General features: G+C 46.1%; 1 protein-coding gene across 3 annotated transcripts in view; it reads right to left on the bottom strand.

Moving 5' to 3' along the window:
• Positions 1–24,940, bottom strand: part of abca2 (ATP-binding cassette, sub-family A (ABC1), member 2) — a 739,176-nt gene that overhangs the window by 72,298 nt on the left and 641,938 nt on the right. For all 3 annotated transcript variants that reach the window (XM_072488215.1, XM_072488216.1, XM_072488217.1), the window contains 6 exons: positions 23,931–23,991; positions 20,385–20,559; positions 19,780–19,895; positions 14,957–15,104; positions 7,469–7,592; positions 2,395–2,527 (listed from right to left, as the gene is read on the bottom strand). In XM_072488215.1, the coding sequence (XP_072344316.1) occupies positions 2,395–2,527; positions 7,469–7,592; positions 14,957–15,104; positions 19,780–19,895; positions 20,385–20,559; positions 23,931–23,991 (757 nt within the window). The remainder of the gene's footprint in view (positions 1–2,394; positions 2,528–7,468; positions 7,593–14,956; positions 15,105–19,779; positions 19,896–20,384; positions 20,560–23,930; positions 23,992–24,940) is intronic.

Genomic DNA, 24,940 nt, shown 5'->3' with positions numbered 1-24,940 from the left:
CCAAGTTCCGTGAGATCACAACTTAGGTTTTGCTGCAAAAGTCCTTGTTTTGTTCTGCTCTTGACGTAGCATAAGCTGCTTCCTTGATGTGCTCTCTGACAAAGGAAGGTTCAGACTTGGAGATAGCTTTAACACATTTATTAAGCTATTAACAATTCTCCTACTTGGATTCGACTCTACTGTTAATCCTTCGATAGCTACTCAGACTGACAAACCAGTCTGCTGCAATCCACGTGGTTATCATAGATTATCATAGAATTTACAGTGCAGAAGGAGGCCATTCGGCCCCTCGAGGCTGCACCGGCTCTTGGAAAGAGCACCCTACCCAAGGTCAACACCTCTACCCTATCCCCACAGCCCAGTAACCCCACCCAACACTAAGGGCAATTTTGGACACTAAGGGCAATTTATCATGGCCAATCCACCTAACCTGCACATCTTTGGGCTGTGGGAGGAAACCGGAGCACCCGGAGGAAACCCACGCAGACACGGGGAGGATGTGCAGACTCCGCACAGACAGTGACCCAAGCCGGAATCGAACCTGGGACCCTGGAGCTGTGAAGCAATTGTGCTATCCACAATGCTACCGTGCTGCCTGTGGTGGGTGTGATGTTCAATCAACCCTGTGTCTGTATTCACTGAGTGTCTTCACTGGAAAGAGGAAGATCATGTGTGCTGTGTCCTTTTATATGTGTTGGTGTAATGCCCTCCTGTGGTAGTGTCACCTCTATGTGTATCGTGAATGCCCATTGGTCGTGTCCTATCTTACTGACCTATTGGTTGAATGTCTGTGCGTCATGTCTCTGGTGCTCCCTCTAGTGTCTATCTAGTCTACGTGCATTTACATTAACCCCTTGTGTATTTACAGTGATGCATATCACCACAGTCCTCAAGTCCATTTATCAGAAAATTAACAATACACCTGTATTGCACCTGCCAGTGAGTCTAATATCTCCATCTCGCCACCACCTCACTCAACTCCTCCACATTGTTAAACTGATCAGGCTACTTATTCAATATTCAGCACTGATGGTCAGACATTTGCTCCAACTAAGTACTGGGAAGACTGAAGGCATTGTTTTTGGTTCTGCTCAAAATTCCATTCCCCTAGCTGCCAACTCTATCCCTCTTTCTGGCAACTTTCTGAGACAAAAACCAGATCATTTGTAACCATGGTGTCAGATTTGCGCCATTACTAATATCACTTATTTCCACCTCTTTTAACATCAGCTGATTTTTCCTCTGGCTTAGCTCATCTGCTGCTGAAACCCTCACTCATTTCTTTATCACCTCTGGACGCAACTAGTCCAATGCAGTCCACCCTTTGTAAATTTGAGGTCATTCAAAACTCTGCTGCCCGTGTCCCAATTTGTACTCGGTCCCATTCACTTACCACACTTGTGCTCGCTCACTGACACTGGCTCATTGTCGAGCAAGGCCTCGACTTTAAAGTTCTCATACTTGTTTTCAAATCTCTCCAGGTCCTCAGCCCTTTCTAGCTCTGCAATCTCCTCCCGTTCCACATCCATCGAAGTATCTATGTTCATCAAATTCTGTCCTCTTGAGCATTTCTAATTTTAATCGCCCCACCACTGGTGGCTGTACTCTCAGTTGCCTGGGCCCTAAGCTCTAGAACATTATTGCTTAACGTTTCCACATCTCTACCTTCTTTAAGACAATCCTTAAAACCTACCTTATTGGCCAAGGTTTTGATCAGTTGACCTGATATCCCTTCATGCTGCTCACTTTATTTTATATAACTCCTGGGAAGGCGCCTCATGAGATTTCAATTATGTTAAAGGTGTGAAATTACTATAAATTGGTATTGTCCTATCCTAATCCAATCTTAACAGTGCACAGCCCTCTGTCAATATGTCCTGAATTTATGCCCTCTTGTCCTGTAGCCTTGGTTTACCTGAAAGTATTGGCTTTAGTTGCCTTTCTCTATTCCATTAAATAGTTCATAAAGCTGGATGATACCCTTTGAAAGATCTCTTCCCTGATGAAAAATATGTAGACATTTCCCAAAGCTCACACCTCTAGTAATGAGAATCGGCCACAGTGCTTTCTGTGGATCACTATCAGAATCTGGTTTACTCCTTATTTCTGCTATGACTTCTTTTAGTCTTTTATGACTTATCTTTTAATGATGGTGTCAGGGATATTTTTGTATGTTCCAAAGGGGAAGGTGGGGGAAGAGAACATATACAGCACTGTGCAATTGATGTAATTAATCAGATTGCCACAAAGATCACGGGTGTAACTCATGCACTTCTCTCACAAACACACAAAATTCTGCAACACTTTGATGATGGCTTTCCACGAAGTTGCAACTCTGGGTGTTACACGAACCAACAGGTGATATCTGCCCCCTCGGTCATACCACATACTTACTGTGGTTTCCTGAAGAAGTTGTACTGGCACATGATAGTGATGAAGAAGCCCACAAACCCTTCTATTGTCATGGCAACAAGGCCTCGTGTCACGATGTCCCATTCAAAAGGCGATTTCATCTTGCCAAACTGGCCTGCAAGGTGAAATTATGCACATATGAGCCAAAGCATTTTATAGAATACACAGGCTTCACTGTATTCATTTTTCAATGGCAATAAATGATGTGGAAATAAAAACACCAGATTCACCAAGCGAAGTCTTGAACTATTCATGCTTACTCCCAGTACTGAGTATGAGAGCATGGCTCTGTGCCCACATGTTAACCAGGTGAAGGACAATCACATAGGTGAAGACACAGAATCATAGAAGTTACAGTGCAGAAGGAGGCCATTCGGCCCACTGAGTCTGCACCGGCCCTTCAAAAGAGCACCATACCCAAGCCCACGCTTCCACCTTGTCCCCTCAACCCAGTAACCCCACCGAACCTTTTGTACACTATGGGGAAATTTAGCACGGTCAATCCACCTCACCTGCACATCTTTGGACTGTGGGGGGAATCCGAAGCACTCACAGGTGTCGTGTTAATCACCCTGGGGTAACACGGACTGCAACTGGATGCAGTTGTACTTGAAAGTAGACCCCCTAACTTTAGTGTTGGCTTTATTGAACTCGTTAAGCAGTGCACACAGTTCGCTGTGGGTTTGATACTCTACTAATCTAAGCGTGCTTACTATAACTCACTAGACCAGACTAGCTCTGAGCCACGTGTAGAAGGTGCTGACTGATATACACACCCTGTCTGTGACTCCAGTTGTCACCAGTGGAAAGAGGCAGAGTGTTGCTGCCTCATGTGTTTTATAGTGGGAGACCACCTTCTAGTGTTCTGCCTGGTGATTGGTTGCGTTCTGTCCTGTGTGTTGATTGGTTGTACTGGGTGTCTGTATTGTCATTGCCTGTCTGTATCTCATGATGTGCATGAGTGCATATCATGACAACAGGGACCTCACCGCAGACACAGGGAGGAAGTACAAACTAAATACAGACAATCACACAAGCCGAAATTGAACCCGGATCCCTGGAGTTGTGAGGCAGCAGTGCTAACCACTGTGCCACGGGATGTGGGTGTCGCTGGATAGGCCAGTATCTATTAACCGTCCCTAGTTGACCTTGAGAATGTGGCAGTGAGCTGCCTCACCACCACCATGTGCAACTAGGCCTCAGCATGAATCAGAGCCTTCAGGACGGAGGAAGGGTGGAAATGAATGTGACAACTCCCCATTAACCAACTGACGCAGCTCTGTAGAATGTTTCACTGACTAGTGGAAATGGTCAAGAGTGTAACCAGTGATGCTGTTACTGGCTGTGTCTTTCCGAACTGATACATCCTTAAGTGTCATCTTGATTATTTGGCAACAAAGTCTATGGCAGTCACTCTAGGGAGGTGCAGAACTGGGAGTGTGTGTGTTGGTGGCGGTTGGGGGGGGGGGGCATTGGGGGACGCTGACTGACATCGTGCGAAAAGGCCGATGAGACTGACTCAGTGACCACATCACTGCCTGGTGTAAACATCTACAATCAGGCACAACGGGTGGGATTCTTTGATCCTGAGGCTAAGTGTTGACGCCGTCGTAAACGCCGTCGCGTTTCATGACAGCGTCAACATGCCCTCAGGAGCAGCAATTCTGACCCCTACAGCGGGCCAGCATGGCACTGGAGTGATCCATGCCGCTCCAACTGCCGATGCCGGCGTCAAATGGCCGCCGCGGGTCTGCGCATGCACGCTGCGACTGGCGCCAATCCGCGCATGCGCAGTGGCTCCCTTCTCTGCGCCGGCCCCAACTCAACATGCCGTACGTCTGCAGGGGCTGGCGCGGAGCAAAAGAGGCCCCCAGCCCAAGAGTCCGGCCCACTGATCTACAGGCCCCAATCGCGGGCCAGGCCACAGCGGAGGCCCCCCCCCCTGGGTTCGGACCCCCTTCCACCCCCCCCCCCCCCACCAGGCCGCCCCCGGATGCATGCACGCCGAGGTCCCGCCGGGTAAGACCACACGTGGACGGTGCCGGCAGGACTTGGGTTTTTTGTGCGGCCGCTCGGCCCATCCCGGGTGGAGAATCGCCGGCTCGACTGGCGCCGCACCAACCGCGCCGGCACCGATTCGCCGCTCTCCGGAGAATCGGCGGACAGGTGTCGGGGCGGCATCGCATGATTCGCGCCTGGCCCGGCAGTTCTCCGGGCCGGCGTGGGCTGAGAGAATCCCGCCCCTTGTCTTTTACTTCCTTGTTTTCCTTTCTCAGCTCAGTAACTCTCCTGAATATGAAACTGCAATAAAGGGGTGACGTGGTAGAGTGAAAAATATCATGGAGGCTGTCTGACTGTGACTGCAGAAATGATACTAAACACATACCTTAAACCCGATTGGATGTTGTTGTTTAATATAAACTAATTCTCTTGCTGTCAAATCCATCACATCTAATACATGTCCTCAACTGTCCCAGTCATGAAGAGGACTTGAATAGAAGAATTGTGGATGCAACGGCCTCACATGTGTCCAGTTATTAAAAAGTTGCATTCGCAATTTTGCTAGTCTGAGATGGAATCTTTTCATGAACAAATCTCCCCAGGCCAAGAACAGCAAGAATGTACAGTTGGGCTGAACTCTGGCCAGACTTAAGAGGATAGATATTTTAATTTCCTCTATTCAGCTCTGTACACTGGGCAGGGGTTTAGCATCCCCGAAAGCATGTTTGCAAGTAGGACGTGTGTGTCAAGGTCTGTAGGAGTAGTTCCCACATCGTACCTGTCAGGGGCTGGTTTAGCTCACTGGTCTAAATCGCTGGCTTTTAAAGCAGACCAAGGCAGGCCAGCAGCACGGTTCAATTCCCGTACCAGCCTCCCCGAACAGGCGCCGGGATGTGGCGATTGGGGCTTTTCACAGTAACTTCATTGAAGCCTACTCGTGAAAATAAGCAATTTTCATTTCATTCCTCCCTGCCTTGCTGCAACGGACCTGGTCGCAATTTAACGGATAATGGGTTGAGCCTCGGGCGGCCCGCCTGCTCTAGCACCAATGGAGGCTCTTAAGGGCCAGTTCCCACCTGGTTGTAATTTTACGGCTGGTGACAGGTGGGAAGTCTGACAGGTAGACCTATTTGGGTCGAGGGTGGGAAAAGGTCCTGGGACCTAAGACCTCCAGCCAATCAGATTGGCCAGCAGCTCTCGGAGGTGGAACCTCCTCCCCATATAAAGGTAGTGGTTTCATCCTGAGCCACTTCATGCTCCTCTGAGCTCTAAATGGCACTTTTCCCCTGGCACTCTGGTGAAATCCTGGCAACGAGCTCAACAGAAGTTTGAGAAATAGCACTTCACCTTTCAATAAAGCATTTTACAGCCTTGTGGACTCGACCATAAGTTCAGCAATGTTAGGTCATAAGCACTGCTCTCATTTTCTTTGATTGGTAATAATTCTACTCTTTATTAAATGTCTCTCTCTTTAAAAAAAAATTTAGAGTACCCAATTTTTTTTTTCCAATTAAGGGGCAATTTAACGTGGCCAATCCACCTAGCCTGCACATCTTTGGGTTATGGGGGCGAAACCCACGCAAACACGGGGAGAATGAGCAAACTCCACATGGATAGTGACCCAGAGCCGGGATCGAACCTGGGACCTCGGTGCCGTGAGGCTGCAGGGCTAACCCACTGCGCCACCGTGCTGCCCATATTAAATGTCTCTTGCCTTCCATCCCCTCACTGACCTTCCTGTTTGCTCTTTCCTCACCTTCCCTGTCTCTGTCCTTGCCTAAAATTTGTAACATCTTCCAACTCTTTCGTGGACCACTTCTCTCTCCACAGAAGCTGCCTTGCTTTCCCAGCATTTTCTGTTCATATATCTAAGATGGTATATTCTGATGTTGCTGTGGCATCCTGTCCCTGGGTCTCATGTTTCCCGCGGCACTAGCACAGCTTTGTTTAATTTTCTTTCCCCTGCAAATTCTACAGGGAGTTATTTCTTAATTTCTGTGCGGCATGATTGCTCTAATGACTAATTTCTTCCCAATGTACTTGCTTCCGTTTATCTGCTGATGTACATTAATCCTCTTTTTATCTAACCAAGCACATCATTCAATCTCAACCTGGGACCAAGGAGATGCTGCAGTGACTCTTGGGAGTTCAGGAAGAGAAAGGGAAAATTGAGATCCCGAATGCAAGTGGTCACATTACCTGATCGTGACAAGGGAAGGCGGCTGGTATTTTTGTTTCACCAAGAGTTAGCACCTCAAGAAAGGAACAGGATAAAATTGGCAACCCTTTTTTTTTTTAAAGCCCCTCAGGCAGCAGAATTCAGCACACGTTGATAAAAGGTTTTCACAGTTTTGATTAAATATATTGACTTCCATGTAGCAGTCACTTTCATCAGTAAAAAGGTCAGTATGATTCATATGTTCCCCATACCTCTGCTTCCCTATTTTGCAGCCATGGCATCTCAACCTTTAGGACTTCTCGCCCGAACTACTTTACCTCATCAACGCCACCCTGCCTTCAAAAACCTTGGAAGGAATTCCCAGTCTCACCTTCCTTCCGGACCCTTTTTTCTGTCTTCCTGTTCCGCATCACACACACACACACCCACCCCCGACAACAAAATGTCCTTCTCTCTTTCTCAATGTGCACTTCTCCTCTCTTCTTGTTAAGAATTCCAAAGTTCCGTTGCGCAAGAGTTATTTTATGAGCGTAAGCTTTGTTCTCACATCACACAAAGACAGTTATGCCTGTATTTTGTTGCTTCCCTTTTTTATAGAGCAAAAACTAATTGGAACCTGAAGTGTTGGGTACTTCATGACAGAACCCACAAGTAATCCTCAAGGATCAGCATGTACTCATTCCCATTGGCATCAGTCAGGCAAACCTTTGCCTGTACCATGCCACCAGATTCATCCCACAGTCCATTAACAAATACAGATGGCGCCAGAGAGGAGGCCTGTAAATGACAATACTGGGCTTGAAAGCACACTATTGCCAAATGCTTACTTTTCCCGTCACAATCCCTTTTAGTCCTGGTTAACACTTTTGTATTTACCTATTTTTGCGTAGTATTCATTGATGTACTCATTGTAAGCCATTTCCATTAGTCCATGGCCCAGGTTATAATTCGGGAAAATGAGGAAACAGGATTTCAGGTAACCATTCACAGCTTTCAGATCCTGCGAAGGGAAGCAAGAGAAGATAAGTACCGTTGGAAACATACCCAACGCGATCAACCCAAAATAAATGCATGGGCCTTTGTAATATCGTTATTGCTTAAAAACAGAAGGAATGACTCTCTTGGTGCAGAGTTTAAAAAAATACACTCAATAATGTTACGTTTTTTATCTTAATGGAGACTCACAATTCTGTGAACATCATCGGCAATGTGTATCTGCCTGTCTCCACCATTTATTTTAATGGGCTCATCCGAGTGCCAACCTACATCCCTATTCCCCTGATAAAACACATTACTGGCAAAGAACGCAGCCACACAGCAGGGTTTTATCCAGGCCCTAGAATATTACATGTTACATGTATATGACAGACAATAAATTCCTCTTTAAATTAAAGATGCAGTGTCACCAAGAACCCTGTCTTAACTGGAGAAGGAGGTATTTGATGGGTAAAGTGCCCTATTCCAAGTGTCCAATTGTCACTTGTTGGCAACACAGGAGATGCCTCTTTACATCAGTTTTAGGATCCGGAACTGGTGAAGATATCGCGCATCCCTAGTCTGCTCCCAGCCTTGGCTGAGTGGTAAGCTCGCTCACCTCTGAGTCAGAAGGCTCTGGTTGTAAGACAGAAACTTGGCTGCATTCAGTGCAGTACCGAGGGAATGCTGTTAGAGTTGGCCGAGGCATTAAACTGAGGTCCAGTCTGCCATCTCAGGTGAACATTAAAGGTACCACATCATTTTTCGAGTAAGAGGAGGGAAGGTTTCCCCTGTGTCCTGGTCAATAATTACCCCATAATCACCAGCTAAAACAGATTATTTTGTTATTTCCTCATTTTTGTTTGTGGTACCTGTGTACAAATTGGTAGATGCAATTGGTAGGCATCACAGAGACATGGTTGCAGGGGGTTCAGGACTGGCATTTAAACATCCAGGGATTCACAACCTATCGAAAAGACAGAGAGGTGGGCAGAGGGGGCGGGGTTGCCTTGTTAATTAGGAATGAAATTAAATCAATAGCACTAAACGACATAGGGTCAGATGATGTGGAGTCTGTGTGGGTAGAGTTGAGGAACCACAAAGGCAAAAAAAACATAATGGGAGTTATGTACAGGCCTCCTAACAGTGGTCGGGACCAGGGGCACAAAATGCACCACAAAATAGAAAGTGCATGTCAGAAAGGCAAGGTCACAGTGATCATGGGGGACTTTAATATGCAGGTGGACTGGGTAAATAATACTGCCAGTGGACCCAAGGAAAGGGAATTCATTGAATGTTTACAGGAGGGCTTTTTGGAGCAGCTTATGATGGAGCCCACGAGGGAACAGGCCATTCTGGAGTTAGTGTTATGTAATGAGCCAGACTTGATTAAAGATCTTAAAGTAAGGGAGCACTTAGGAAGCAGTGATCACAATATGGTCGAATTCAATCTCCAATTTGAAAGAAAGAAGGTAGAATCAGATGTAAAGGTGTTACTGTTAAATAAAGGTAACTACAGGGGCATGAGGGAGGAATTGACGAAAATCGACTGGGAGCAGAGCCTAGTGGGAAAGACAGTAGAACAGCAATGGCAGGAGTTTCTGGGAGTAATTGAGGACACAGTACAGAGGTTCATCCCAAAGAAAAGAAAGGTTATCAGAGGGGGGATTAGGCAGCCATGGCTGACAAAGGAAGTTAGGGAATGCATCAAAGCAAAAGAGAAAGCCTATAATGTGGCAAAGAGTAGTGGGAAGTCAGAAGATTGGGAAGGCTACAAAAACAAACAGAGGATAAGAAAGAGAGAGATAAGGAAAGAGAGGATCAAATTTGAAGGTAGGCTAGCCAGTAACATTAGGAATGACAGTAAAAGTTTCTTTAAATACATTAAAAACAAACGGGAGGCAAAAGTTGACATTGGGCCGCTCCAAAATGACGCTGGTAATTTTGTGATGGGAGACAAGGAAATAGCTGAGGAACTGAATAAGTACTTTGCGTCAGTCTTCACAGTAGAAGACATGAGTAATATCCCAACAATTCCGGAGAGTCAGGGGGCAGAGTTGAATATGGTAGCCATCACAAAGGAGAAAGTGCTAGAGAAACTAAGAGGTCTAAAAATTGATAAATCTCCGGGCCCAGATGGGCTACATCCTAGAGTTCTAAAGGAGATAGCTGAAGAAATAGTGGAGGCGTTAGTTATGATCTTTCAAAAGTCACTGGAGTCAGGGAAAGTCCCAGAGGATTGGAAAATCGCTGTTGTAACCCCCCTGTTCAAGAAGGGAACAAGGAAAAAGATGGAAAATTATAGGCCAATTAGCCTAACCTCGGTTGTTGGCAAGATTCTAGAATCCATTGATGAGATTTCTAAATTCTTGGAAGTGCAGGGTCAGATTAGGACAAGTCAGCATGGATTTAGTAAGGGGAGGTCATGCCTGACAAACCTGTTAGAGTTCTTTGAAGAGATAACAAATAGGTTAGACCAAGGAGAGCCAATGGATGTTATCTATCTTGACTTCCAAAAGGCCTTTGATAAGGTGCCTCACGGGAGACTGCTGAGTAAAATAAGGGCCATGGTATTCGAGGCAAGGTACTAACATGGATTGACGATTGGCTGTCAGGCAGAAGGCAGAGAGTTGGGATAAAAGGTTCTTTTTCGGAATGGCAACCGGTGACGAGTGGTGTCCCGCAGCGTTCAGTGTTGGGGCCACAGCTGTTCTCTTTATATATTAACGATCTAGATGACGGGACTGAGGACATTATGGCTAAGTTTGCCGATGATACAAAGATAGGTGGAGGGGCAGGTAGTATGGAGGAGGTGGGGAGGCTGCAGAAAGATTTAGACAGTTTAGGAGAGTGGTCTAAGGAATGGCTGATGAAATTCAACGTGGGCAAGTGCGAGGTCTTGCACTTTGGAAAAAAGAATAGAGGCGTGGACTATTTTCTAAACGGTGACAAAATTCATAATGCTGAAGTGCAAAGGGACTTGGGAGTCCTAGTCCAGGATTCTCTAAAGGTAAACTTGCAGGTTGAGTCCGTAATTAATAAAGCAAATGCAATGTTGTCATTCATCTCAAGAGGCTTGGAATATAAAAGCAGGGATGTACTTCTGAAGCTTTATAAAGCATTAGTTAGGCCCCATTTAGAATACTGTGAGCAATTTTGGGCCCCACACCTCAGGAAGGACATACTGGAACTGGAGCGGGTCCAGCGGAGATTCACACGGGTGATCCCAGGAATGGTAGGCCTAACATACAATGAACGTCTGAGGATCCTGGGATTATATTAATTGGAGTTTAGGAGGTTGAGGGGAGATCTAATAGAAACTTACAAGATAATGAATGGCTTAGATAGGGTGGATGTAGGGAAGTTGTTTCCATTAACAGGGGAGACTAGGACCCTGGGGCACAGCCTTAGAATAAAAGGGAGTCACTTTAGAACAGAGATGAGGAGAAATTTCTTCAGCCAGAGAGTGGTGGGTCTGTGGAATTCATTGCCACAGAGGGCGGTGGAGGCTGGGACGTTGAGTGTCTTTAAGACGGAAGTTGATAAATTCTTGATTTCTCGAGGAATTAAGGGCTATGGAGTGAGAGCGGGTAAATGGAGTTGAAATCAGCCATGATTGAATGGTGGATTGGACTCGATGGGCCGAATGGCCTTCCGCTCCTATGTCTTATGGTCTTATTTCCCTACACTACAACAGTGGCTACACATTGTAAGTATGCTATTGGCTATAAAGAGTTTTAGAATGTGGTTGAGATAGTGAAAAAGGCTTCATAAATTCTTTCTTTCTGTCTATGTAGCTAAATCTCTGAAGAGATCTCACTCAAATAATTCTGCTGCAAGCCACTTGTGATAACTCCATTTAATTTTGTATTTTCAGCCCAGAATTGACATGATTTTTAAAAAATCTGAATGGTTTCAGTACTCCTTTAATGCTTACAGCCATCTACAATTTTCCATTATTTTTCTCACAATTCTTTTTCCCTTTGCTGAAGCTGCTGATATCTCACCTAAATGGCTATTCATCATTGTTTACCATTGAGAGTCGTTGCCAGAAAGGGATGCAGGGACACAGCCAATCACAATATTCTTTGAATCTCGATTCAATCTACTTTAAACAGGAGTGACTGGGTCGCAATCAGGGCCTGGAACCAATGCGCAACTCGCATTGCTAAATCTAAGGGGGCATGATCAGCGATCACAAAACTATTGGGCGGGATTCTTCCGTAATCGGCGGGGCGGGCAACTCCGGCAGGACGGAGTGGCATGAGCCACTCCGGCGTCGGGCCACTCCAAAGGTGGGGAATCCTCCGCACCTTCAGGGGCTAGGCCCGCCCTGGAGTGGTTTGCGCCCCGCCAGCCGGCGGGAAAGTGGCTTGGCGCCACGCCAACCGGCACCGAAGGGCCTCCGTCGGCCAGCGCGAGTTGGCGCGTGCGTGGGAGCACCAGCATGTGCTGGCATCATCCCCGCGCATGCCAGAGGGCTTCGTTTCCGCACCGGGAACGGCGGACCGGTACAGACCGGAAGAATAGAGTGCCCCCACGGCACAGGCCCGCCCGCGGATCGGTGGACCCCGATCGTGGGTCAGGCCACCATGGGGGCACCTCCCGGGGCCAGATCCCCCCAAGCCCCCCAAGGCCGCCCACGCTGCCAGGTCCCGCCGGTAAGGACCTACTCCAATTTACGCCGGTGGGACTGGCAAAAGACGGGTGGGACTTCGGCCCATCGCGGGCTGGAGAATTCGGGCAGCCCCGGGACACATTGTGTCGCGCCGGACCCCGCCATTCTCCGAGGCGGGCGGCTCAACTCACGCCGGGCCAGTTTTTGGGGGGCCGGAGAATTTGGAGGACGGCGGGGGCTAGATTCACGCTGACCCCCGGCGATTTTCCGACCCGGCAGGGGGTCGGAGAATCCCGCCCACTGTGCTAGATCGAATTAATGGGAGTGCCCTCTTGTCAAAGGAAAACAGTCATTACATGAGTAAGTGTGGTGAACAGGAGAGAATAAAGGAGCATCATTGCCTTGCTGATAGTTAGTGAAAACACCAAGGGTCTACCAACCCATAAGACTAGATAGCTGATGCTCATTTTGATATTGGAAATGATTTTGCAGATGAACGATCTAAATTTGGGTTAAGGACACAGTTAAAGTCTCCTCCAGGAAGTAAGTGATATTAATCTACTCCAGGTGTGGAAAATAAGAAGTTTGAAATGAAATGATGATCATCCCAGTTGGGTGCCAAAACATTAACTAGGATCAGTGAGCAGCTAAAAAGTCTGTCTTTTACTGTAACATAGCGGCTAACAGGTTTGACCAGATGTAGTCAAGGAGATCCCTCTGGATCACAGAGGTCAGCATAGCACCCGGGGGGGGGGGGGGGGGGGGGGGGGGGGGGGGGGGGGGCAGGGGGACATACCGAGCACTTCCCCTTGGCACAGGTTGGCATTGCCAAGTTGCCTGTGTCGGGGCATTGCCAGAGCCGGCTCTGATTGAAGCCCCATTGGGGGGGGGGGGGGGGGGGGGGGGGTGAGGAGCAGGTGCCAGTGATGAACATTAGGAGGGGGTGAAGGGGAGGGGGGGGGGGGAGGTCCTGAGATGAGATCCCATAAAACCAGATAGCTAGGATAACACTAGAATAACTCTACATAAGATAGTTTATTGAGGACTGAAACTAATCATAGAAAATATATCCAGTAATCATTATTAACCATAAAACATGCATTCTTGGAACAGAGCAGGAACAAGCATTTAAACTCTTGCTAATAATAGTGGCCGCAATGTATGATGGGATTTAAGCTAGCTAACTTGATCACATTCCTAAGAAAGACGGAATAATACAGAAACAATGTAACAATTGTCGCTGACTCAAAATCCGGGAACTCCCTCCCTAACAGCACCGTGGGTGTACCTACATCCAAAGGAAGCAGCTCTTATCAGCAACCCTAGACATCTCATATCAGGCAGGCAATGGTACAGCTAGGAACCACACTATGATAAGAAGAAATGGGAGTGAGGGAGGGCAAAGGACAGTGGATGTGAGAGTCTTGAAAATCAACAGATAGCCAGTGGACAGGACATGACTACATCATGGTCTGATCACGCAGTGACCATGCTGTCTAAAGTAAAATTCATTGGTCAAGGTATAATCTATAGCTACAAGGATTGGACCGAGTCCAGCTGAGGCAGGGCTACTGATTTTGGGAAATTGTACAACTGTTGAACCTAAAGCAATGTAGAGTAGAGTGGTTTTGGCACAACCAAATCACTCTCCCTCAAACGGTGACCAAGCTTGGAAAGTAAAGCTGTTTTAACCTGAGTTGCTGTCCCCGCGAGTCTTTGCGTAAAAGTCAGCTCAATGTTCAGTCTCTGAAAATGCTCCTATCTGCCGATACGTCCGTGATGGGAGCTGGGGGACGTTAGGCTGCCCTGCTAATCAGGGTATCCTTTAACGATAGCATCCCGATCTCTGTGGAGCTGGGTGCCGGCTCTATGAGCCCCCACCCCGCCAGAGTGATGGCATAAACCACATCCTCTCATTTTATTTTCTCCAAGAGGCTCAATATTTGGAGGGAAAACTGGTCTGTGCAATTAGAGAATTACACGGCAGCTTTCAGTCTGAGCCTCACACTTGGCCAAACTCTGGTAACATTTCGTCCAACGTGCCTGCTTGATACGGGGCCAAGTATAATCCAAAAGAGGCAAAGGAATAAATTGACAACAAAGCTACAAAATTCATGTTAATAATCATTCATAATCTGATCACTAATAATTTGAATAAATGAAAACAAGTCTGAGAAGTAGAAATGTTTTGAACATTACCAGTACTCTTTTTCATTAGTATTTGTATATTTATAATGAAACTGAATCATTAACACCTCTAGGATTGTACTTTGGAGCTGAAATTTTTGTACTTTGATGCCTGAAAACCTATATGAAAAATTATAGCTTATTTAGCCAAAAAACATGGGGCAAACCGTTACACGAATCATTGATACACAGTCATTGATCTGCATCTAAAAGTTGTACAAATGGTAGAACACAAAATGCAAGAATATAATAATACTAGCATCATTGTCACTGACTCAAAATCCGGGAACTCCCTCCCTAACAGCACCGTGGATATACCTACACCACATGGACTGCAGAGGTTCAAGAAGGCAGCTCACCACCTTTTCAAGGGAAGTCAGGAACAGGCAATAAAAACATCCCTTCAATTAATTTTTAAAAAACATTACAAATGAGCAATAATCGGCAGTAATCCGAGAAATACGTTGCACAGGATGGTTACCAACCACTTGGCTTTTGCGGTCTGACTTGCTCATGTAGAAAATGTATCCGAAGGAAAATTGATAAAAGCAGAAACAAGAGGTTCATGTTGCTTGAGTACCCACCTTGTCGTGTTCAAAGAGCTGAAGAAGGAAGGTGGCAACCGTCGCTGTGATACCAATGAAGAGGTTGATGACAATCAAGAAAACGTAGGCTGTACTGGGAACCTCGAACCAGAAGGAAGCTGGATACATGATTGGAGTGATTGACCAACTGTGGAGCAAGCAGCAATAGTAAAGGTCAGTGTCCACGTCCCTACTTTCTGAGTTTATGTTTCTCCCTCCTTTGCTGGTCATCTCATAATGCTACCCATTGATAAGGGTTCGGAGGGATGTGGCAGCTCTTCACTGATGACACTCTAAGTGCCCATGCCCATGAAAGGGTGGGTATGAAGGGTGGGGAGGTGGGGGGCGACATTGTCCGTGGTGGGGGTATGGGGGCTCTCAAGCCTTCTTGGTGATCGGGGCACTCTTTCAAAATGGTGGCCTGACCTCTGAGGAGCCGGTCTGACCGGTGAATTCATCTCCACAGTGATGAAAATAATTCCAAGTGTGGGCTAGCCCCGCGAGAAACTCCCCAGGGCCCAAACAAAGTGGCTAAGTGTGGTCAGATAGCGGTGGGGAACTTGCCAACAGAGCCAGGGAGAAATCCCCAACAAAATCCACCACAAATAACACTCAGAGCTTGATTCACCGAAATGGGAAGAAAGTCCCAAACGAGAACATTTAGCTGCATGTTTTCCAGCACTCGCGGTGACAAGAAAAACATGGGTATAAAATGTGGGGCCTCAGTGGGGATCGCACGGCCGAGGCAGTACATAGCCCCATTTTGTACACTGGTGAAGTCTACTCGCCGGAACTCCGAGTGGTGTAGCGAGAGATCGGACTATGAGGCCCCCGAAGCGATCCGCGACCCCACCTCCCAGCCTGAACTCACTATGGGAGGGCCCCTGCCCACACCTCCCCCAATACCAATGTTAATGTTTGTTTGTATTATTTTGACTGCGAGCAATTTAGATCTATTAGTGCATTGCCAGTGTGTTGTTTTTCAGTACCCAACCTAAATAAAGATTTATCTAACACAGGCTCCAAATGCTTCCTTCAACAACACTGAGCTAAGGCCATGTGCCTCAAATGTACTGTTCACAGCTGGATGCTTCACACATCACCACTGTGGACAACAGTACTGCTTTCCCTGTATCATGATCACATTTTCTCCTGGTTATTATATTTTACATTCAGTAACTCCCCATAGGGAACTGATCGCACACATTGGCCTAAACTTTGGGGGTCGCGGTGTTTCCCTTCCTGGCATCTGACGAGATGGCAGGGAAGACATCTCTGCCAATTATGAATGCCATGCCGCCATAAAAGCCCACTGACGGGAGAGCGTGAAAATTACGCCGTGCGTTTGTTTCTAGCTCGCACTCCTTACCACTTAGCCAGATTTCTGTTTCCCTGGTTTATCTTAAAGTCAAACCACCACACCCAGAACGTGTTGTGCTCTAATTACTCGCTCTATTTCAGAAATAAAAATGGTTTCGACTGCATTTATTTTTGGTGCTAACCTTTACATCAAAATGAAACGGAAAGGAATTTTCAAGGCTATTTTCGGAAGAACTGTTACTGCCAACAGTAATGTGAGAGGTTGGAACCATCTCTGACCTCCACACCCAGGCGCTGTAAATTCATTCATGAAAATTTCTTCTGTTTGGTGTTTTCCATGTGTGAAGCCTTTATACCCAAGAGAGTCTGATTAAATAGAGAGGGGGAAACTGCTTTCAGCGGCAGGGGCTCACTTGCCAGAGAGCACAGATTTAAGATGTTTGGTGAAAACACAGGGTGGAAATGAGGAAAAGAATTGGACACATGAATGCACTCTCTGAAAACTTGGCCAAAGCAGGTTCAAAGGTAACCCTCAAAGTTAATTGGATACATACTTGACAAGGAAGAACTTGTAGGGTTATGGGGAAAGTGTAGAGAAATGGGATTAACTAAACATTCACTTCAAAGAACAGGATTGAACATGATGGGCCAAATGGCCCATTTCAGTCTGTATGAATCCAAGTGCCACTGCACTACTGCCGTAGACTGCAGGGAGATAGCGATGGACTGGTCAGGTGGACAGAAATGTGGCAAATGGAATTCAACCCACAGAAGTGCGAGGTGATGGATTAGGGGAGGTCAAACAAGGCAAAGGGTTACACAATAAATGGGAGTATACCGAGAGGAATAGAGGAACTGGGGGACCTTGGAGTGAATAGCCACAGATCCCTGAACGTAGCATGACCCACTGATAAGGTCGTTAAAAAGGCACAAGGATTCCTTTAATTTATTAGTCAAGGTACGTGACCGCATTGTAGAGAGTGCAGGAGAGATTTACAAGGATAGTCCCAGGGATGAGAAACTTCAGTTATGAGGTAGATTGAAGGGGTTGGGACTGTTCTCCTTGGAGAGGAGAAGGCCAAGAAGAGATTTGACAGAAGTGTTTAAAATCATGAGGGGCTGGACAGAGTAGATGAGGCGAGAAACTGTTCCTGCCTGTAAAAGGATTGAGAATGGTCCAAGGGGCACAGATTTAAAATGATTTGCAAAAGAAGCAAATGTGATGTGAGAAAGAAACGTTTTCACACAGCGAGTGGTTTGGGTCTGGAACACACTGCCTGAGAATGTGGTGGAGGCAGGTTTAATCGAGGCATTCATGAGGGGATCAGGTGATTATTTGAATAGAAACAGTGGGCAGGGTTACAGAGAAAGGCAGGAGAATGGCACAAAGTCACAATGCTCATTTGGAGAGCTAGAGTAGAAACAGTGGGCTGAATGGCCTACTCTGCGCTGTAACAATTCTGTGATTCTGTATAGAATATGAGAGCAGGGAGGTTATGCTAGAACTGTACAAAACATTAGTGAGGCCACAGCTCGAGAACTGTATGCAGTTATGGTCATTTCATGAGAGCAAGGATATAATTGTATTAGAGAAGGTATAGAGGGGACTTTCGACAGGTCTGGAAATTTGAAGCCATGAAGAAATGTTGGATAGGCTGGGGTTGTTTTCCTTGGACTAGTGGTGGCTGAGGGGAAATTTGATTGAGACGTACAAAATTGTGAGGGGCCTGGAGAGAGTGGATGGGAAGTGCCATCAGTGGCCAGGGGCGGGAGAAGTAAATTTAAAAAGTGATTGGTAGAAGGATTAGAGGGGAGATGAGGGGGAACCTTTTTCACTCAGAGGGTAGTGGAGGCAGGAACCCTCAACTCATTTATAAGGTGTCGGGGTGTGAACCTCAAGTGCTGTAACCTTGCAGGGCTACGGACCAAATGCTGGAAAGTATGACTAGGCTGGGTATCTCGCTTCTCGGCCGGCGCAGACTCGATGGGTCAAGTGGCCTCTTCCTGTGCCGTGAACCTTCAGTGATTCTTTGATACAGAGAACCCAAATATTTGTTATTTCCAAATGGTCTTGCAGTAAAAGGTAAGAATATTAATACGGTCAAACTGTGCTTATGAGGTAGCTCATTATTTCATAACACAGAATACATTATGCACAGTGGTTAGCACTGCTGCCTCGGAGCGCCAGGGGCTCGGGTTCGATTCTGACCTTGGGCGACTGTCTTTGTGGAGTTTGCACGTTCATCCCGTGTTGCGTGGGTTTCCTCCAGGGGCTTTGGTTTCCTCCCACAGTCCAAAGATGCGCAGGTTAGATGGATTGGCCATGCTAAAATTGCTCCTCAGTGTCCAAAGATTGGTTGGGGTAATGGGGATAGGGCCGTGGATTGGGCCTATGTACCAGGGTGCTCATTTGAAGGGTCGGTGCAGACTTGATGGGCCGAATGGCCTCCTTCTGCATTGTAGGGATTCTATAATTATACAGTGGATAAATGTCCTGCAAAACTAACCCATCTGCTACTGATATAACTAATATAGATTCCTTCCCAGACCATGTCGTGAGATGCTGAACCTACAACACATTCTCCCTGGTTGGGAATAAAAAGAGAATTTGACGAAATCTTAACTAGTAAACAGGAAGGGCTATATAGTCTAGTCTACCTTAATTGGCCCTGGGCCCCATGTGCAAAATATGTACTTCCTAGTGCTGAAGGTTCCCAGTTAGATATTTTCCTCTTAGAATTCAGAAGAAACAATTTCATAACTGGGTGTCACCTGACTGGCTCCTTACTGTATGCAGGAGCCCGGAAATTTGGAGGTCGCCACCCACAGGTGTCAAAATATAAAATTGAGCAATCAAACTTAATGCATTATAGCGCTCACTAAATTCGCTGCATGTTAAGTACGTATTTCTAAGAGAAATTATAAGGTCCTAAGTATATAGACACAAGTCTTGTATTTCCTTTTAGGTTAAGAGGATATTTTCTTTCTGGATTGATGAGGAAGTACTGCCTATTTGAGTAACAGTCATGGCTATAGTGTATAAAAGTGCAACAGTGGTGTTTTCATACCAGATTCTCCCTTTGGCTAGTGGATTACACCAACTGTATTTGGGAATTCTGTCATGGGGTTGAAGAGTTATTTAAAGTGTCAAGGTTGAGTTATCTTCTTTCTGATTAGTTAGTCTCCATCTCTGCTGGATCCTGCCGCAGTGACATATGGGCTACTCAATGGTGGAAGGGCATTGTAGCCTTCGCTGGCATCCACACAGGCACACTAGTAGGTGACACCACACTGTGATCAGGAACTCTGGCCAACTGAAGCTCATCATTTTCTGCCCTGGCTGAGGTTGACCAACTCGGTACAAATCAGCGGCCCAAATTTGGCAGCAAAATGATACCAGGATATTTATGAACATCACATTTGTATAAGGACTACTTTGAGATGAACGGTTCAGTGTTCATTTAGCTTCTGGATTTAATTCCTGTCTGGTCCACCTGACTTACCCATATAGCAAGAAGAGTGAGAGGACTGCTGGGAAGTTGGTGGGTGATGTGTAGGCTGGCAGATCAAACACGAAGAGTATGATGATGCAGCAGGTCGCTGGTACCAAATAATTCAGCTGGAAATACAGAAACAGAGGGCTGTTTAGCTCAGTTGGCTGGACAGCCAATTCAAGGCCAACAGCGCAGGTTCAATTCCCGTACCGGCTGAGGTTATTCACGAAGGCCCGACTTCTCGACCTTGCCCCTCACCTGAGGTAATGCTGAGTTTAAATATCACCAGTCAGCTCTCCCCCTCAAAGGGGGAAGCAGCCTATGGTCATCTGGGACTACAATTTATAATGACTATAATTTACTTTAACATTCATATAATTATAGGAGAATCAAAAAACAGAATCTCTGCTGCAATAATGGTAAATTTAGTAAACTTAATGAAGAATGGGATTCAAATTCTAGAATCAGTAGTGCAGCTTAGGAGCAACCGCGACACTGCAAAATATTAACTGCATGTTTTATGCCACTGATGCTTTTTATAGTGAAAGTGACCGTAAGGTCAATGTCGAAATTGCTGAAATCCCTTCCTCTTGAAGAGTAAAATTTATTCTCACCATGTCCCAGACGTAGTTGGCCAGCCAGTAGATCACAGGGTCACAGCCACTAACAAACTGCAGGTGTTTCGCTTTGGTCGATTTCTCTGCCACCAGGAAGACCACAAAGCTGGCTGGGACGAAGGACATGGCCACGATGATGAAGATGGCAATGACCACATCTGTGCCCTGCAGACTGAGCACAATTCAAGAAAAGAACTGAGAATTTCAGAAATCTAGTCACCAGCAAGAGATTACACCACAGGTTAACAATGCAACTTCGGACAGCACGGTGGCACAGTGGATTAGCACTGCTGCCTTACGGCGCCGAGGTCCCAGGTTTGATCCCAGCTCTGAGTCACTGTCCGTGTGGAGTTTGCACATTCTCCCCGTGTTTGCATGAGTTTCGCCCCCACAACCCAAAGATGTGCAGGCTAGGTGGATTGGCCACGTTAAATTGCCCATTAATTGGGAAAAAAAAAGAATTGGGTACTCTAAATTTAAATAATAATAATCGCTTATTGTCACAAGTAGGCTTCAATGAAGTTACTGTGAAAAGCCCCTAGTCACCACATTCCGGCGAATGTTCGGGAAGGCCGGTACGGGAACTGAACCCGCGCTGCTATCTTGTTCTGCATTACAAGCCAGCTATCTAGCCATCTGTGCTAAACCAGTCCCTTCGAGCTAGTCTAGCGGATTGGATTGGATTGGATGTGTTTATTGTCACGTGTACCGAGGTACAGTGAAAAGTATTTTTCTGCGAGCAGCTCAACAGATCATTAAGTACATGAGAAGAAAAGGGAATAAAAGAAAATACATAATAGGGCAACACAACATATACAATGTAACTACATAAGCACTGGCATCGGATGAAGCATACAGGGTGTAGTGTTAATGAGGTCAGTCCATAAGAGGGTCGTTTAGGAGTCTGGTGACAGTGGGGAAGAAGCTGTTTTTGAGTCTGTTTGTGCGTGTTCTCAGACTTCTGTATCTCCTGCCCGATGGAAGAAGTTGGAAGAGTGAGTAAGCCGGGTGGGAGGGGTCTTTGATTATGCTGCCCGCTTTCCCCAGGCAGCGGGAGGTGTAGATGGAGTCAATGGATGGGAGGCAGGTTTGTGTGATGGACTGGGCGGTGTTCACGACTCTCTGAAGTTTCTTGCGGTCCTGGGCCGAGCAGTTGCCATACCAGGCTGTGATGCAGCCCGATAGGATGCTTTCTATGGTGCATAAGTAAAAGTTGGTAAGGGTTAATGTGGACATGCCGAATTTCCTTAGTTTCCTGAGGATGTATAGGCGCTGTTGTGCATTCTTGGTGGTAGCGTCGACGAGGGTGGACCAGGACAGATTTTTGGAGATGTGCACCCCTAGGAATTTGAAACTGCTAACCATCTCCACCTCGGCCCCGTTGATGCTGACAGGGGTGTGTACAGTACTTTGCTTCCTGAAGTCAATTACCAGCTCTTTAGTTTTGCTGGCATTGAGGGAGAGATTGTTGTCGCTACACCACTCCACTAGGTTATCTATCTCCCTCCTGTATTCGGACTCGTCTTTATTCGAGATCCGGTCCACTATGGTCGTATCGTCAGCAAACGTGTAGATGGAGTTGGAACCAAGTTTTGCCATGCAGTCGTGTGTGTACAGGGAGTAGAGTAGGGGGCTAAGTATGCAGCCTTGCGGGGCGCCAGTGTTGAGGACTATTGTGGAGGTGTTGTTGTTGTTCATTCTTACTGATTGTGGTCTGTTGGTCAGAAAATCGAGGATCCAGTTGCAGAGTGGGGAGCCAAGTCCTAGGTTTTGGAGCTTTGATATGAGCTTGGCTGGGATTATGGTGTTGAAGGCGGAGCTGTAGTCAATAAATAGGAGTCTAATGTAGGAGTCCTTGTTTTCGAGATGTTCTAAAACAAGAACAGCTAAGAGTACTTTGCTACTATGGGTGGCACGGTAGTACAGTGGTTAGCACTGTTGCTTCACAACGCCAGGGTCCCAGGTTCGATACCCGGCTTGGTTCACTGCCTGTGTGGAGTCTGCACGTTCTCCCTGTGTATTCGTGGGTTTCCTCCCACAAGTCCCGAAAGATGTGCTTGTTAGGTGAATTGGGCATTCTGAATTCTCTCTCTGTGTACCCGAACAGGCGCCGGAGTGTGGCGACTAGGGGATTTTGACAGTAACTTCATTGCTATATAATGTAAGCCTACTTGCGGCACTAATAAAGATAATTATTATTATTTAGATTATTTTTTGCAGTTTTAATAAGTAAAAAGATTGGTCCATTCCAGGGAGGTCTCCTTATGTGAAATCAAAGCATCATGACCTTAAGCTACGCAGGAGAAAAATAGACAGAACTTTGTCTTCAGTGCAATTAAGATATTTTTTTCCATTCTCCCTGGCTCCCATTGGTGGAGGTGAGGCTGACGTACATTGTTCTCCAACGATTTTGAAAAGTGGATGGGAGATTAGCTTTCAAACTTAAGTCTCCCATCTATTCAGGCAATGCACTGCTCATCATAAATTGTCGGGGTTTAAAAGTCAGGCACAAATGCGTATTAAGTATTTTCAACTTTTTCCTATAGTGCAAAACATTCACATGTTCTAGGCTACCCACTGTCCTAACTTCTAAAGGATATCACCAACTATGGAAAACTTTACCATCACTGCATAATTTATTTTTCTCTTAGCATAAAGCAAGAGTAATTATGTCGGAAGAAATGAACTTATATAGAAAACATGTTGGGGCTAGGATGCTGAAGGTACATGGTCATGTACACATAGATTGAAATTTGTTCATCTCACAAACGTCTTGGGAAGCCCCTGTGGACACTCCAAGCGTTTGAAAAGCAGTAGCATTAGTAATTTTTCACCGTGTGATCGTCAAGACATACTCCGTGTTGTTACAACTTCGACCACTAAAATAGTTGAACTGCATCTACTCCCTCTTGTGGCCAATCATTTTCATTTTCATTTTCAACGATCATCAAGCACTGACTGCATGGAAGAAAACCTGCGACCTGCAATTCTGTAGCACAGTGTATCGAAGTGCTAAGACACTGCGACATTGTCCATTGAGGCACAATGCATTCAAGCATTGGGTTGCCTTGCAAGGCTCATTATTAAACTGGCCAAAAGACAAGGGAGATGGTTTCAGTTAAATGAGTGAGATAATCAAATAAATGTACATTCCTCCTCCTCCACGATGCCAGGTAACATGCCCTAAGGTGGCAACCATGGACTTCCATTTATTGTTCCATAATTATGCCTGGCAAAGCGCTGCAGTGGTTTGTCGTTGCCTTCTGCAGTATGGCTGGCCAGAAAACTCTCCTGCTCTTATCGTCTGCCACCAGGTGTATTGGAAGGATTCACAGGCTGATATTCAACCTGTTTGGCTGTGTTATGAATGAACAATCCATGGCCATCAAGTCCTAAAGTGGGTCTTGAATCTGGAGCTTCCAGCCCAGAGGTTGGGCCACTACCAGTCCATGCATATTACAGAAAACAATAGAAAGGAATACTGATGGGAACACCTGTAATACAGAATCAAACAGTAAATGCAATGTTAACTTCTATTCTTACAGGTAATCGAGGGACAAGCTGGCACTGGTCTTGTTCATCGGATGGTTTGTCACTGTGATTCCTACAAGACAAAAGTAGCACAATGATTAACAACACCACGAGAAAGCATATGGAATGCTTGCCTTCATTAGATGGGACATCGAGTCAAAAAACAGGCAAGTCATGCTACAGTTGTATAGAACATTGGTAAGGCCGCACTTGGAATATTGCACACAATTCTGGTCGCCACGCTACCAGATGGATGTGGAGGCTTTGGAGAGGGTGTAGAGGAAGTTTACCAGGATGTTGACTGGTCTGGAGGGTGTTAGCTATGTGGAGAGGCTGAGTAGACTCAGACTGTTTTCATTAGAACGATGGAGGTTGAGGGGTGACCTGATAGAGGTCTACATGATTATGAGGGGTATGGATAGAGTGGGTGGACAGGCACCAGAGGGCATAGGTTTAAGGTATGTGGAGCAAAGTTCTGAGGAGATGTGCGAGGCAGGTTTTTTATGCAGAGGGTGGTGAGTGCCTGGAATGCGTTGCCAGGGGAGGTTGTGGAAGCAGATACATTAACGACGTTCAAAAGGCATCTTGACAAATACATGGATAGGATGGATATAGAGGGATACGGCACAAGGAAGTGCTGAGGGTTTGGCCAAGGCTGGTATTATGACCGGTACAGGCTTGGATGGTCAAAGGGCCTGTTCCTGTTCTGTATTGTTCTTTGTTCAAAACATTCTGAAAATACAGAGGGTATGTTGTGCTACTAAATTATGTGCTCACTCAACACTGGAGCTACAAATTTGTGATAATTTCAATTCAGTAGCAGTGATTCGAGGCATTTCTGTTATGAGCAGAACAAAGAATTGATTTAGAGTCTTTCACAAGGATGTCCGAAATGCTTTCCAGCCAATAGAGTATTTTTGAAGTGCAGTTATTATTATAAAATAGGAAGCATGGCACAAACTCTGGCACAGCAAGCTCCCACATAATAATCTGTTTTTCATGAATTTGATCAAGTTAATAAT

The sequence above is a fragment of the Scyliorhinus torazame genome, chromosome 22 (assembly GCF_047496885.1).
Source record: "Scyliorhinus torazame isolate Kashiwa2021f chromosome 22, sScyTor2.1, whole genome shotgun sequence".
Classification (NCBI taxonomy): domain Eukaryota; kingdom Metazoa; phylum Chordata; class Chondrichthyes; order Carcharhiniformes; family Scyliorhinidae; genus Scyliorhinus; species Scyliorhinus torazame.
The sequence above is the reverse complement of the archived record's forward strand: the minus strand, read 5'-3'. Positions and strand labels throughout refer to the sequence as shown.